We start from the raw sequence: 16,080 nt of genomic DNA on the forward strand, positions 1-16,080 counted from the left end.
ACTGCTGATATACATACCAGCAGCAGGGTGAACAGTGGATTTTAGTATTCACAGTGGTGTGTTGGCTGTATTATGAATCACTGATGTCCACCGATTTCTTCCGTTTCACAGCAATCAAGAGCAAATCTGCGGAGACTAGTTCTGTATATAGTGCATACGTCTAATCTCTGCAGATCTGGGGTGCTGCATGGTCCTGAATCAAGAATGGAAATGTGTGTGTGTGTGTGTGTGTGTGTGTGTGTGAAGTGAAGCTGCTGAGATATACGTCACTATGCCTATTGATCCTGTCTATTGACAGCTCTCACTTCTCATTAAGTCACAGGGATCCATCAAAAAGCCAGTGGTTCCCCCAGTGACTGGACTGTTGGTGGAGGATCACAGTGAGAAGCTTTAATATAGCGTGACCAACATGCAGAGAGGGCTGAGACACCGTGTGCTGAGAGAAACACAAGTACTCGCTGCAGAATAGATCAAGATTAAATCTGAATGACTGCATAATGGTTTTGTTGATGTGTGAATTTGCCTTTTTTTTTTCTATTTGTGACACACACAGTAAATATAGCAGTGTCTCCATGGAGCTTCTATACTGGCCACTGATTTTAAGACTGAAAGGCAAATCGTTCGATACAGAGAGCGCTTCTTAAGCTGGGAGACATAAAGATTTCTATTGTTGAGTGTTGAGTTTTCTCTGTGCTTCTCTGTGATGATTCTCTTAACTTAATATTTATATGATGTTGTATTAAATTGATATGACAGTTCTGTTTAACTCGCTCTAAAGTTTGCTGGAGAGTGAATTAATTGTCCTTCATTAAATAAGCAGGACTGGGTTGACTTCTATGTAACAAAATCTTTGTTAGATTTAGAAATTCAATTTAGAAAATTGAATTTCACCTCACTCGTACAATGCAATGCTTTTTTCTTAATTATACTCCCCCATATTGAAACATCACATGGCCTAATTTGATACAGCGGTATAAGCACTCTAAAGCTTTTCACGATTAATAAATGAACTGTAAAAGACAAAGGGTCTGGATGCATGGCATTCACCAGCCCCGGTAATCTGACGTCTCTGTTATAACAGGCAGCATGACAAGTCTGATGTGTGTAGAGGTGTGGGTGGTTATTTTGTAATAGCCTTGTGCCATTTGCACATAATTTAATCAAGTTAAACACGGTCGATGTTGACGTGTAATGGCACCGAGCTCTGGCACTACACATTAACAACACTCTCCGTCCTGTTGCCCTAAGATGCTGCAGAGAGTCAATGAGTGGAAAGAGAAATATTTTACTGGGATGCTGCGGAAATAACAATGTGAATGTAAAAGAGTTGGGTTATATTTTGATAATAAGAACGTAACAAGGTTATTATGTTGATAATAGCAATAAAATTATATCACAGTAGTTACTGAACATTATTGAAGTAGTAATCAAGTAATAACTTTCAAACCCCCTTCACAACCTTGTAATGGTCTAGATACGACCTCACTGCTACACGTTTATTACTGAATCACAAAGTGTTCATAAAATTGAAACGCCTTGATAGTTCCATCTGGGTATAATAGCACATGTTGAAGAATGAATTTGAAACAACGATGTGGGATGTGAATGTGCGCATTTAGACGACGGTAGGATCTGATAAAAAGATGCTAAGGAGTTTTATTATGGGAATTATATGATTCAGCGTTTCTGGATCTTATACAATACCACAGACCAGAAATCCACGTGTTTCAGGTGAGTTGACAAACCATGACTAAATTCCTAGTTGCCTTCAAACAAGTGTTAGCTGGCAATGGTGGCCAAAACTCCAAATAATATGATAGAGGTATAATAAAACAGAATTATCCTTAAAGTTAAGCTGAAGCAAAAGGTGTTTTTAGGGTAATTTAATGCTTAAGGGTAACAAATGGAAATCAACAGAGTTTTAACATAGTTATGTTATTAACGTATAGGAATTCTGAGACATGGGGCAGGATGTTTAGCTAGCAGATATGTTGGCATCGGTCGTTTGACTTTATCATCAAAAACCGAAACACAACTACACATCAAGCAGACACTTAGCTCTCAACAACAGTCTCCCAATCAAAATGAAAATGTAACATACTGGGGATTTAAATCAAGGCTAGTTTACATCAGGACACATCAATCAGGACTAAAGTGTTTTCTCAATCAGTAAAAGTTTCTTGACCTCGTCTGCCTCATCAGTTTTTGGCCTCTGTCCACTTCTTCCATCAGCCCAACCTCCATCTTCAAGTTTTTCACTGCATCAATGCTTAAATTCTCGAACTTTCCTGCCTCTGTCTTTATGATATAGAGGACCTTCCAATCCCTCGGTCATTGATTGTAAATGTCCCGCTCACTCACTGTGCACATTCAGCATTTTTGGAGATGATCAGCTGTTCCTCTGAGTCATACATCAAAAATAGTGTTCCCCACGGGCTCCACATCTCAAGGTGTTTGAGAAAAACACCTACAGAAAGGATGTACAGTACTTTACAGAGGAGGTTTAGTAGCATTCAGAGTAAACTAAATGTAATGAATTAGATATTGATTTTAAAGTTGCCTCTTTTCAACCACTTTTGAAAAAAACAGATCTTGACCCTGCTCATCCCAAGAATCAGAGACCCATTTAAAAGTTACACTTCATTTCTAAAATCCTAGAATAAGTTATGTGTGAGCAAACTTGTAGAGTTATCAATTTATCTGATCAGTTTCAGACTGAGACTGTGAGCTCATCTAAGCCATTCTGCTGCAGTCTGATCCTGTATGTGTGTTGGTAATAGACAACCACATATCCTATCATATGATGCCTTTTTATGGGAAACTGCTCCTGTCTCATATTTTCTTTTAATATATTTTTATTTTTATTTATGTTACTATTGTAGTTACCTAAATTATACAAATGCATTGATACTGAATTTATGAATAAAATGTTATGAGAAACATGTTTCAAGTTTAAAGTGATTGATCGATTAATAGGAGTTGGTGTTTTGAGGCTGGCTAAGTATCTTTAATGTCTGTTTTTTATAACTGACATAAAATATTAATTTTTATAAAGACATTTTGGGGCTTCATAATGCCTCAGCAGATTTATCCAAACCTTAAATCAAACAAATGTGCTTCGGGTCTGTTTCCTCATGTCACATATGACAGAACCACTTACAAACACATTTGCTCGTGTGATTGGTTCTTGCATGCTCATTGTTTAACAATTTCAATCAGTGAGGTATTTTTGTTTCCATCTTTTCTTTCATATTCTAAACAGCACTTTCCATTACATTTCAGTTCACTCACAGACAAATCCGCGTGTTGTGTCCCATCAGGGTTTTCCTTTGTTTTTCCTTTTTATCCTCAGGGATATGATGGTACTGCCAATTTTTGTGCATTACTGCCTCCACTCCCACATACGCCGTTTGTATCCAACAGGGAAAACCTCGAGCCGGAAATAGCTTCTGTCTTCTGTGAACCTACACATTTTCTATCTTTGCTTCATGTTACCAAGTGAATCACTGTAGGTGGATGCTTACTCACACAGAAAGAGAGAGTCGTTACCAGACAACGTAACGATGACCTCTGCTGTGTTACAGTACTTGTGAGATGATTTGGTAAAAGGAATTAGCAGCTACAAGTAGTGCTGCTTAAGACGTTTGAAATTCCGGGTAGAAAAATGATTCAAATACATAATGTGCAGAATATGTGATGAAACAGCATGGTGAGGTTCTGATTAAACCTAAATGAACGGGGTTTGAGGGTGTAAAAACAGTCATTTCCAGTACTTTTCATTCAAGCTGAATTTGAGCCTCACTTATGGTGAAAGAGCTTCCGTACTTTGATTGGTTCTACTTAGAAATAATTTTAGAGGAACAGACGAAAGCTGAGTGAAAGTGAAATTTTAATTTCATCACTGCGCGCTTACATAATTTCAAGGACTGAACTTAAATTATCACCAAGATTTGTCTGTGACCCACCCACATCTCTGTGCAGGCGAACCAACATGTTGTGGTGTCCATCTGTCCTTTTAATGCCTGTGAGTTCAGACGAAGCTGTGAAAGATGCAATACCCCCCAGAATCTGCAAATTATGAGCAAAGTGCGAATGCTATGTGGTACATTACTAAACAGTGGGATCAATTAGTGGAATAGTGGTGGGATCTGTGTAGTCCAGCATCATAAATCAACATATCATGTAAACAATGTCAGCTTTGCTTTGGACCCATAATCTCTCACCTAACTGAGATCTTGTGTTTATGTGTCTCTGTCTTTACTTGCAAATGTCACTCTCACTCTTCTTTATTTCATAATTAAGGTCTGTTAGAGTTGGATCACTGGAACAGTGACATTCAAAGGAGATCCTGGATACCTTCTACACATCGGCATCTCATTTTTTCTTTTACTTATGGATTAGCTCTGCATTAAAAGCCCATAACATTTCATGGTTTGACTCATTGCATATGCATCCTATTTGGAACAAATGTACGGTGTCTTCCCAAGCCCTCTTATAATTCTCTCCTGCTAGATGGGATATGTTGGCAAGACTGCCTTGACCCCAGATTCGATTGGGGTGCCACCTGGGAAAACATTAAAGCTGCTTCTCATGGGGCAGATCGCCAGCAGATTCATTTTAATTACCTTCACAGAACCTATTTAACACCTCGCATACTGGAGCTTATGGGAAAACTTAATGATCCTCTTTGTACTTCTCCTGAGCTTCATAAAGTTTCCTGCCACTTTAATTTACACAATGTGGGTCTGTCCAACCAGCGTCTTGCTTTTGTTTAGTTTCTTTTAAATCATTTATCATTAGGCATTTAGAAGTGTCAGAAAAGCATCTTGTTAGCTGTGCCACAAATGACAACACACTACACTAATTTCACACCAATGAAAACACGATGGCAACTTGGAAATGTTGTCTTTGTTTGCTGCACTGAACTGAACAGCATGGAAATGGAAAAGAAATAAAACTACATGTGTAACTGCTTCACAGGAACAGTGTCAAGACTGTTGCAATAAATGTTACATACCTTAAAAGTTAAATAAATCATCTAACACCATGAGGTCTTGGTTGGAAATATCAACAAGTTGGAGCTGTGATGCTGAGTGTATTTGTTATTAATAGCATTCACTGGATTGTGTGCTTATCGTATAGTGTTATAGAGTGGAGGAATTATCTTTTTGGAGCTGCCGCTGACCAAATCATCGCAACATTTGTGGTAGGAAGAGCTAGAAATCCCAGGTTTCTGTATCTGATCTCAAAGCACGACTCTCATCTGATGCTGTGTGTTGATGAGCTTCAAAGTAATCTTCTTTTAAATCTATTTAATCCCTCACTGTGACGGACAGAATTGTGTTTGTCCACATGTTAAATTCATTTCTTTAAGATTATCAGTGTGAAGAAAGGCTCAGATTTAATTTGAATATTAATGTGACGCTGTATTGAATATTGAAAGGAAACCATCTTGCTTGCTCCTGTGCAGTAAAGACCGGGGGGGGTCAGCAGCTGGAGGTGGTGCAGAATCAGTGATTTCGCTCAGCAGGAAGCCAGCAAACAGCTTGATCTTAATTTTTTTGCAGGAATGAAATTTACTGAGCCACTGTCCTGCTGTCCAACTGAATTTTGGACAGATGTGTGCAGATGATTACAACAGGGGTCTAAAGTAGATTAGAGCAACATCTAGTTCTACAGTAACATCGTCTAAGATTTAAAAATCACATCATCATGATCTGTCATACAAAGCAAGAAACGTCTGAAGTAAGATCTTCACTTACACTTAAAGAACTATGTAATAGCTGAACGGAAAAATATTCTGCAATCAGTCTGAACATCTTTCTTTTAAATAAGCGTGTGACATTTTAATCATTTAATCCGAATGACTTCTTCCTATCCGTGGGCAGTTTTTTATCCATTAAGATACGAACACTGTTCGTCTGGTTAATGAGCCCCAGCTTACTTGTTCCTTGATATCAGACGTCATTTTATTGTGAAAATTCTGTCACAGGCAGTTGAGCTGCAGGCTCTGAACAAGTGTACAAATGTTTGTTTTGGCCATCTGACCAGAAATGTCCCTTTAAAACCAAGTCTCTGCCTCTGAATGTTGAATCATTTTTTCATCTATTGCTTCTGTCTCCCAAGACAGCTCAGTCAGTCTGTGAGCTGGAGTTACCTGAAGCTAGAAATCAAGCAGAAACCCAGAAAATCAGATATAAAATCAAAGAGACGACAAATGAAGTAATAACTTTTGATGCCACAAGGTGCAAATCTTGAGCAGGTATAAAATGAAGTAGTCTCATTAATGTAAATTAATTTCTGCCATTTCTAGCTTTAGGACAATGTGCTGCACATTTACATGAGTTTAAGCTTCAAACGTTCAAAATTCAATTCTCACAAACGGTAAACAAAGTTAAGTACATTCATAAGGTTTACAGCTTTGTTGAAAATAAGTTTATATCTTAAAATATCAATAAAAAATATCACATAATTAACTAGTAGTTTTTGTAATGGCTCAATATGAATATAAATCCTTTGTCGTTCCCTTAACTAGACTAACTTGAACTCTAGGTCACCGACATGTCACTGCCTGGACAAATGTTTTATCATTTTAGGAACTGTAAAGGAAGCAGTAGAAAAGAGCTCATTGATTACTTACAGTGTTTTGGATCAGCAGCCAAACTTGTTCAATGATGATGTTTTTTTTTCCACCTTAATTACTGACAAAAATTCACAGAGCCACATCTTTCCAAGAGCTTCCAACAAATGCAGCCTTTCAACTGTACTGTGATCGACTGGCTAATTCACTGTAAAATGCTGAGGATGACTCACTCATAAATGTCCACTGTAAATCACTGTTGTATAATATTCACACAAAGCATCACCCTAATGTGACTAGTTAAAGCATTTAAGTTTCTTCTTGTAGTCAATCACATGTGATCTCTGCGTCAGTGCAGCTTTAATGTCTTTGACAGTGACTAATACAATATAATATAATAAAAAGAAAAGAAAAAAAATAATTCAGTCTTTCAAAGATAATGAATCAGCACATCACAAATTGACGTCCCTATGATGATTATCACTAAACAACAGAAAGCCTTCTCGTTTATTGAAATCTGCTTTACTCCCTCTTTGTTTGGCCACTGCTCTTTGTTTTAATCACAAAAACAATTCACTTTATTGGAAAAAATGTGTCATATTGTGCTTTTCGGGGTCCAGTGTTATATAAACCATATATATACTTCTCGGAAGCTGCATGTTGCACAAAGTCAGAGGCCCGAAGCTTGAGGTGAATGTGAATGTGAAACACCAGGTTTGTTTTCAAGTGTGTGTTTTTAAAATGCTGTACGCCTTGTCTATAACTAGTCAGCAGGTCAGGTCACCTGCCTCGGTTTCTGTGAAGACACTTAAAGACCAGCACCAGCCGCTCAGCTCTGGCTGTTGCATAAAGACGCATGATAACATATTGTGTATGTTATGTTATGTTGTGTTGTGTTGTGTTGTGTTGTGTTGTGTTGTGTTATGTTGTGTTGTGTTATGTTGTGTTGTGTTGTGTTGTGTTATGTTGTGTTATGTTATGTTGTGTTGTGTTGTGTTGTGTTGTGTTGTGTTATGTTATGTTATGTTATGTTATGTTGTGTTGTGTTGTGTTGTGTTGTGTTGTGTTGTGTTGTGTTGTGTTGTGTTGTGTTGTGTTGTGTTGTGTTATGTTGTGTTGTGTTGTGTTGTGTTGTGTTGTGTTGTGTTGTGTTGTGTTGTGTTGTGTTATGTTATGTTATGTTATGTTATGTTATGTTATACATATTATACATTATAATGTATTTGCATTTTTTAACTTGAAAAAGAATAATTGTAAACCCTAAATCAGCATAATATGGCCACTTTAAATATAAATAAGCGCTGTCCAGTCCAGTTTATTATTCTGCATAGTGACATTGTTTATTTTTGGGTTAATTAGATCCTCAAGGACTTGTTAGAATTTAGACTAGAACGTTTTTTCCTTAAATGTTATATATTTATTTATTCAGTCGTCTGCTGATGTTTTATAAGCTTTAGTCTGGTCAACTTGTTTTATTATTTCAGTTCTTTTTCTCAAGTGCATTAGTCTCAAGTTGTTTTACTGCAGCACGGTGGTGCAGTGGTTCGCACTGCAGCCTCACAACTCAAAGGTCCTTAGCAGGAGAGTTTTCATGTTCTCTCTGTGCCTGTGTGGGTTTTCTGCTCTAAATCGCATCTATGTGATTGGTTGCCTGAATATGTGTCAGCCCTGAGATAGACCGGCAACCTGTCGAGGGTGTATCCCACCTCTGGTCGGGTGACAGCTGGGACTGTATCCAGCATCCCCACCACCCTTACTAGGAAAAACAGTTCAGCTGGAGGATGGGTGGATATCACTGTGCACTGTGTGTGTGTGTGTGTCCACTAAAGCAGAAATGCCCTGAAATGTACAGTGCTGTGTCCAGTGGAGGTGGTTATGACCCTGAATATCACTGAAGTAATCTTCCCTTCATTTCTCTCAGCTTCAGCTCTATTCTCTCATAGTGAGAATGACAAAATTGAAGTCTTTCCATTTCTTTTTCAAAAATCTCACCCGACAGTGAGATTTTACACCTTCAAGCACCACTGTGTCATGAATCAGACTTTATTTTTAGATTTGGGCACTGGGTGAGAAGACATTTTATGAAATTATGATATAAATGTCATTTTAATCGTGAGTTTCACCCTTTAATCATTTCCACAAATTAGGAATGTCTTAGTTAATTATGCTCAGCGGCTTTGACTCCACTTTGACATATGATTGTGGGAAGCTGTGTGTCTGCCTGCAGGTTATACTCATCGCTCTGTCATCTCATATTTTGAGTGAAGGTTGGCTGCCGTGTGTGTGTGTGTGTGTGTGTGTGTGTGTGTGTGTGTGTGTGTGTGTGTGTGTGCGTGTGCGTGTGATAGAGAGAGAGAGGGAGAGTCGAGCCTGATTGCGCGCCACCTCTCCATCAGTGTGCACGAGTATCCGCAAAGCCACTGCTGCTCCTCTCCAGACGCGCAGTACCATCCACAAACTTTGATGAGCTAAAACCTTCACCAAGGCAGCAAAACAGATCCGACTGAATTACAGCAGAGAGGAGATGTTTTTAAAATAGATATTTCCCGGAGTGAGCCCCAATATTCGTGTTGATAAAGGTGAGTAACCTGCGAGCTTCACATCTCAGTGTTTACTGTGCGCGTTTTCTCCTGAACGTCTGTAGCTCTGAGTTTATCTCCGACTACGTTTTGAATGATCCACAAGTGGCTCTAGAAACAAAGTTGATTTTGCATTAATGTGATTATACATTTTTCATCTTAATTGCGAATTAAATGCTTTTTTGTTTGTTTGTTTTTGGTGCGCAGACTAATTTGTCAACCTTATCATTGCTGCTACATTTCTGAATGTCACATCGCCCTGTTTCATTCATTTATCCACTTTCAAGTCTTATTTTGAAGCGACAAACGGGCTCCAACATGGAAAACACTCCGGTTGAGATTTTCAAAGAGGACAATACGTGCGTCTCCACGTTGCTGGAAGACTGTGCAGTGAATTCTTCGTCCTGGGTGTCCGGACACTCAGAGAGCCCCAATGTGACCCACGATGGCAGCTGGGAGCAGGAAGGCATGTCTCCCATCATCCCCATCATCACTGCAGTCTACTCAGCGGTGTTTGTGGTCGGCTTGTTGGGCAACTGCCTCGTCATGTATGTCATCATCAGGTAAGGTCAGTTTAAGATGGATAAGAGATGAATCATCACATACATTAGCCCTTAAAATATCTTACACTGCTCATATGATGTAGTCTGCTAGGATTTTTTTTTAAGTTTGCACAGCAGAATATCAGATTAGAGTTTTAAACCTTTTGGAAATTTATAAAAAAAAAATGGTTTTGATGCATTTTCTCTTGTGGCATATACTGAAAAGGTTGATACAAAATCATTTAGGTTAAAAAAAAACAACAAAAAAAACATAAACAGGTGCCCAGACAGACAAATGTCTCTTCACAGCCTCTGTAAATGTTATTGCTTGAGGAGGAGGCACTGGCACCAACCCTTGGGGCTTTTACTGTGACCTCTAGGCCATCTGGTCTGTGTCAGCGCTCTCTAGAAACCTGAGTCTTTCACAGAGACAAGTTATGTTGCTCTGAAATCCTCTTATATGGTCAGTTTATCAAAGGAATTAAAAAACTCAGAAATAAAGACGAATCACGTAACTGGACATGCATTTTGTACAGAGTCAGGGTTAATGATGTAATTTGTCATACAGAATTAAATATGTAATGCATGATAATATATTATTGATTTCTGCCTTCTTAAATTGTGGAGAGATGTAAGAAACCTTCAAAGTAGCCCATTTGTATGAATTCTATAACCCTCAAGACCTCCAAAATGCAATAACAATATTCTATAAATCACCCTTATAGTCTGGTGGAGATTAATCATAGCTGAAACCAGCGGTGCTTTATCAAGCTGATAGCCCTCCTGCTCCTCATTGGGTGGTATTTATGGTGTGTGAGAGCAACAAATCAACTTTGATGGAATGTAAAATCCAGCAGTACCATCCAGCACGCCTCGATCTATAGACAACAATTACCCCAAATCAGATGGATTGAGTCACCTGTCGCTAGAAACCACTTTTATCCCTTCTGCTCCAGAAGGGCCACTGCGTTCTGCTGCCTAGTTGCTCCACTGAGGCAATTATGTTGATATAGTGTAAACAAGTATCTGCAATTACACTTATTCAAAAAAACTGATCACAGGCCACATTTTATTCGACATGCCGGCGCTTTTTATCTGTTTAAAGAGGTTGTTGTGCTGTTGAAGCTCATCTAATCAATATATTTACGCAGATTAAATTACTAACGTGTGTGTAACCTGTCACTTGTAATGAACCTACAGGCAATTATCACCCAGCTCTGCTGTTCCACTCTCTGCAGAGCATTTTGGCTTCTTTTAGCTCTTTGTTTTGGTAATATGACCTGAGGCGGCCACGGGGGGCCATCCCTAAACTCTGAGGGTGAAATGAGCTATGCCAACAATAAACAAACGAATGTGTCTTGAGAAATTAAATAACAAGTAGACAACACTCAATACAAGCGCAAGCAAGCAGCATTAAGACTAATTGTGGTCTGATCACTCAATTTGGAAATGTAGCTTGGGACGCACTTGATGAATCCTGACGCGTCCCCGACAAGGACGTTACAGAAAAATATGTCACCAGTGGAGGAAGTGCTTTGGTCCAATGGCAAGAAGGTGCAACCAGCTCATTCACAGTTTGTCTGTATGTGTTATATTGGCGTCATTGACGGTGCAGTGACTAAATCTGAACGGAACTGGTTTCCTCTGCATCTTGGAGACACATGTAAACAGGTGTGAGTGATGATGTGTCCCAGCTTTCAGCTCGTGGTTTGATGGTCCAAGATGTATTTTAAAACCAAACGTAAACAGAATCATCAATGGGGCATTTGGTCCAAAACACAAGTTTTTGTGAATATTTCATTTACATTTCCTAGTTGGGCCGGAAAGAGAACTCTCGATGAATGATAAAACTGCTCCATGTCTGGTTGATCTGAAATGAGGCATTGCATTTTCTAAGAAGCTAACCAAACACTACACTAAATTTAAACAAAGACATTGGTATTTTAAGAAACACTTGATCTGCTCTCACTTAGAGCCAATAGAACCAGGCTATTTCTAGTTTTTATGCTAAGCTAAGCTAACCAGCTGCTGACTGTAGCTTTATATGTAACATAAATAAATAAATAAATAAGCAAACTATTCCTCAAAGGCTTTAACTTCTCAAAAATGTATAATGCAACAATGTGATCATGTTTTCATCAATGTACGTTATCTTCTACTAACTGCAGAGTACCATGAATTAGAGTACAACTTCTTATTTTTATCTCCAAGTTTCATTTTATCCCAGGGACATCGCCACTGGTAAAAATGTAAACTTTACATTAAACCTGGCAAAAACCATCACAAAACTTTAATGCTATTCTAATTTAATGAAATGAAAACAAGTTGATTACACATGGCATGCAATCAGCAGCGTGCCATACATAACAATGAAGGGTGAGTCAGATAAAAAGGACATTATGGATTCAAAGAAAGCTGAGTGGACTAATGGACAATGTTTAATTCATAATGAGCCAAGAGAAAAGGTTTTTTCTTTTCGTCAGCTGAACAGTATAGAGTGCCATGGCAGTCTGGATGGATGGGTCGTTCTGGTCGTCTCCCCATTAGAAGATAACCTTGCGTTCTGCATGTTTAACAGGTACACAAAGATGAAGACAGCCACCAACATTTACATTTTCAATCTAGCACTCGCCGACGCTCTTGTCACCACCACGATGCCCTTCCAGAGCACGGACTACCTGCTGAACACCTGGCCCTTTGGTGAGGTGGTCTGCAAAGTCTTCATCTCCATCGACTACTACAACATGTTCACCAGTATCTTCACTCTCACCATGATGAGTGTGGATCGCTACGTGGCTGTGTGCCACCCTGTGAAAGCCCTGGACTTCCGCACTCCGATCAAAGCCAAGATGATCAATGTGTGCATCTGGATCCTGTCCTCAGCTGCAGGGATACCTGCTTTTATTCTGGGTGGCACCCAGACAAACAGCGGTGAGGACGGGTTTTCACCCCTCAGTAAAGTTGACAAGTTTCAGTTCATTTTCTGAAAGATTTAGGAGGAAGAATTTATTCTATCAGCCTGTCAATGCTGACTTTTCCATTAGCCACACATCGTACATCATCCTCCCTGAATATAGATGATGTAAGAAAGATGCAGAGTTTAGAGCAGAAACTTCCCTTTGGAGTGCAGATTAGCTGCTCTGTAACAACTTGCTAAATTGACAGCGGAAAAGCACAGAGTGGAATTTTATTTATGATAAAGCACAAGTGCACTCTATCACTTAATTTACATTTTCTCCATCCTCCTTTTTTCTTTGTGCAGACATAACTGAGTGTGCCTTACAGTTCCCAGAGCCGTACGTGTACTGGGACACGCTGATGAAGATTTGTGTATTTGTCTTTGCCTTCGTCGTGCCTGTGCTCATCATCACCGTGTGCTACACCCTCATGCTCCTGAGGCTGAAGAGCGTCCGGATGTTGTCCGGCTCGAGGGAGAAGGATCGCAACTTGCGCCGGATCACCAGACTCGTAGTGGTCGTGGTGGCTGTGTTCGTGGTCTGCTGGACGCCCATTCACATCTTCATCCTGGTCAAAGCACTCGTGAGTGTACCTGAAACTACGGCCATCATGGCTGCTTACTTCTTCTGCGTGGCTCTTGGTTACACCAACAGCAGCCTCAACCCTGTGCTCTATGCCTTTCTGGATGAGAACTTCAAACGCTGCTTCAAAGACTTCTGCCTTTCAGCTAAACTGAAAGGGGAGAAGGTCTCAGGGAGCAAACGGGTCCCCAGCACTGTGCGGGAGGCCGCTGTTCCCCTGGAGAACCCAGACAGGACTAGTAAGCCGACATGACTAGCAGTGGAACTGTCTTCAATTTCCCACATTGGGAAAGAAGACTCGCATGACTTGGGCTTAACCCACATTACATCAGCAATGTAGACTGCCATTTTGACTTGTTCCTGTAGTTGGCTTCTTCAAGTGACAGAAGAAGATTATGTTGATCTATCTTTTCATTATTAAGGGGGCACGTCTCTTGAGGTTTAAAGAACAGCAACACTGACTGGAGTTACACATCACTAACATGTTTTTCCATAAACCCACACAGAACCTCCTGTGCATAAATGTACTTTATCCTCTTCTTCTCTCTCATGATTTCTGCCTGCACTTATTTCTCATAGTGTTGTTATTAGAAGTTTGCATTGATAATTTAAATTTGCAGGTGTTTGTAAAGTTGGAAACAGTTTTGTTCACACACGAAAATGTACAATTCTTGATGAGTCCATTGATAGACAGTTAATCCACAGCAGGTTTGATGGTCTAATAGTCCATTTATAAGTGGAAATGCCAAATATTTGCTGGTTCCATCTTCTCAAATGTTGAAGATTTGATGCTTTTCTTTGCAGTATATTATAATAAGAATGTAGTCACCTTGTGCTGTAGGAAATTATACCAAGCATTTTCCCCCTATTGTTTTATATTTAATAAACAAGCGCAGAGGAATCAGTGATTAATTGTTCAGGTTTTACATCAGTGTTTTTTTTTTGTTATTGTTGTTATTTTGTTATTTTCTTTTCTATTTTCCAAATGTGCCTTTAACAGTCCAGGATAACAAGTGTTTGTTGCAAAGGAACATTATTTTGGTAATAAACAGCACTTTGTGTATAAAATGTTTTTATTAACATGTCTGTGATAGGTGCATGAATCACTGGATTCATGACTGCAGATATGTGCTAAAATCACGTTTCACGTCTGTGAAGAGTTTGATTTGTGCTGATTCGGACTCGTGTGTGAGGTTAAAAAGGTAGCACACAGCTACACTTAAGCAACTTTATTAATGAGAGGTGTGAAAATCCTGGACTCGAATGTGCTTTTAAAATTTGACAGAGGGCTCTCTATCAGCTTTGACTTTGGACTCACGTCCAGATTGATAAGTTGTTACATTTATGGTCTATACTGTACTTCATTCATGTGCTGTGTATGGCTTTTACCATGATACACATAGTCCTATTGAAATACTTGTGCTATTATTGTGGAGAAATGTTCTACCAGTGCAATCTGAAAATATAAATAGGTGTTTTTACAAGTTGTGCATATTGTCAAATACACTATATTCAGTCAAATGTAGAACATAATCGTACATAAACAATGCTTTTTATCTTTGCACAGACATCATTGAAATATACAGTACAGTATTTGTAGCATGTCATTGATCATTGATATGATAATGTGACATCTGCAGCCTGTTTGCTTGATGGACTGTGCTGTTACTTTGAATGTATCGCAAATAGGCTCACATTAAGCACATTAGTTATGATATCAATGCTTTTTATCTGTTAGCTTGTTCAGATAATGTTCAATTCAGTCAATAATAAAATCAATTTACATAAACTCTCACCTTCACTTTTATATCTACTAAACTAGCGCTCTGTAGGTTAGGAAGCAATCGTCTTGTTGAAACAACTCTAGCCACAACTTGTGTACTGATATAAAAATACATAACACAGAAGTTGCTGTAAGACATTATTCTGAGAAATTTCACTGTGACCAAGGTTACATTGTTTTGTTTTGTTTTTTCCCAGTATTTGTGTTTATTGTTCAAATCTGCAACTGTATTTTGGCTTTGTCTGCTATCAGCTGAGTAGGAAATGCATTGATCAAAACATCCTGTCTGTGAAAAGTGCTTGATATTAAAGCAAGTTTAACACTTTCCTGCTGTTCTCTTCTCTTAAAGCTCATCTTGTAGTCACTTTACATTTGGAAATCATCTGTAGTGTGCAGCAGAAAACATAGCTCCTCACTGCAGCTCATTTAGCAGATTAAAAGTTTTCAGGTGTGCCAGCAGCTCCCTCAAGAGGACAGAAAAATACATGACATAACGCATCATGTACTTATAATTAAAAACAGTTGCAAGGACATAGGTCACCTTTTCTTTTTCTTTTTTTTTAATTAATTAATTTAAATCAAACATTAAGCTAAGACTACACAAAGCAAAGGATTTTTATTTTTATTTATACCCCTTATGATTTCATGAATGTTCTCCTACATTTTAAGTTTTTAGACCAAGAATATTGTGGAACTTATCCCCTTGTTAGTACTTTTTTTCTATGTCAGTTACTGCACATCTTTAACTTTTATTGATGCATTTTGTTTGCAGTCCTACATAAAACACAAAGTTCGTGAAGATTCTCAGTCGTACAGGTGAAGATATTTGGAGGTTGAGTCATGGTAACTGGACCTCCTTTTTGTCAGGTTGAAACATTTCAGTACAGCTGCCATGACTCAACTTCACAAGATGTCACATTGATGACAGGAAAAATAGAAATGTTAAAAATAATGTCCCTAAAATAGAAACAGCAGTAGTCGTTTACACATCATGCATTAAGCCTAAGCTTGCTGCAGCTTCATCAGGTAGCTGGTCATCTTGTCTTAATCTTGATTC

General features: G+C 38.7%; 1 protein-coding gene across 2 annotated transcripts; it reads left to right on the forward strand.

Moving 5' to 3' along the window:
- Positions 1 to 9,032: 9,032 nt before the first annotated feature.
- On the forward strand, positions 9,033 to 13,577 carry LOC113164125 (kappa-type opioid receptor-like). Of its 2 annotated transcripts, XM_026363267.1 has the most exons (4): positions 9,033 to 9,159; positions 9,447 to 9,722; positions 12,280 to 12,632; positions 12,964 to 13,577. In XM_026363267.1, the coding sequence occupies exons 2-4, from the start codon at positions 9,478 to 9,480 to the stop codon at positions 13,491 to 13,493; spliced, it is 1,128 nt and encodes a 375-aa protein (XP_026219052.1). In that variant the 5' UTR covers positions 9,033 to 9,159; positions 9,447 to 9,477; the 3' UTR covers positions 13,494 to 13,577. The 2 variants fall into 2 exon arrangements, with proteins under 2 accessions (XP_026219052.1, XP_026219053.1); XM_026363268.1 differs by lacking the exon at positions 9,033 to 9,159 and having other exon boundaries at positions 9,691 to 9,707.
- The last annotated feature ends 2,503 nt before the right edge of the window (positions 13,578 to 16,080 follow it).

This window comes from Anabas testudineus, chromosome 2 (genome assembly GCF_900324465.2).
Source record: "Anabas testudineus chromosome 2, fAnaTes1.2, whole genome shotgun sequence".
NCBI classification, from domain to species: domain Eukaryota; kingdom Metazoa; phylum Chordata; class Actinopteri; order Anabantiformes; family Anabantidae; genus Anabas; species Anabas testudineus.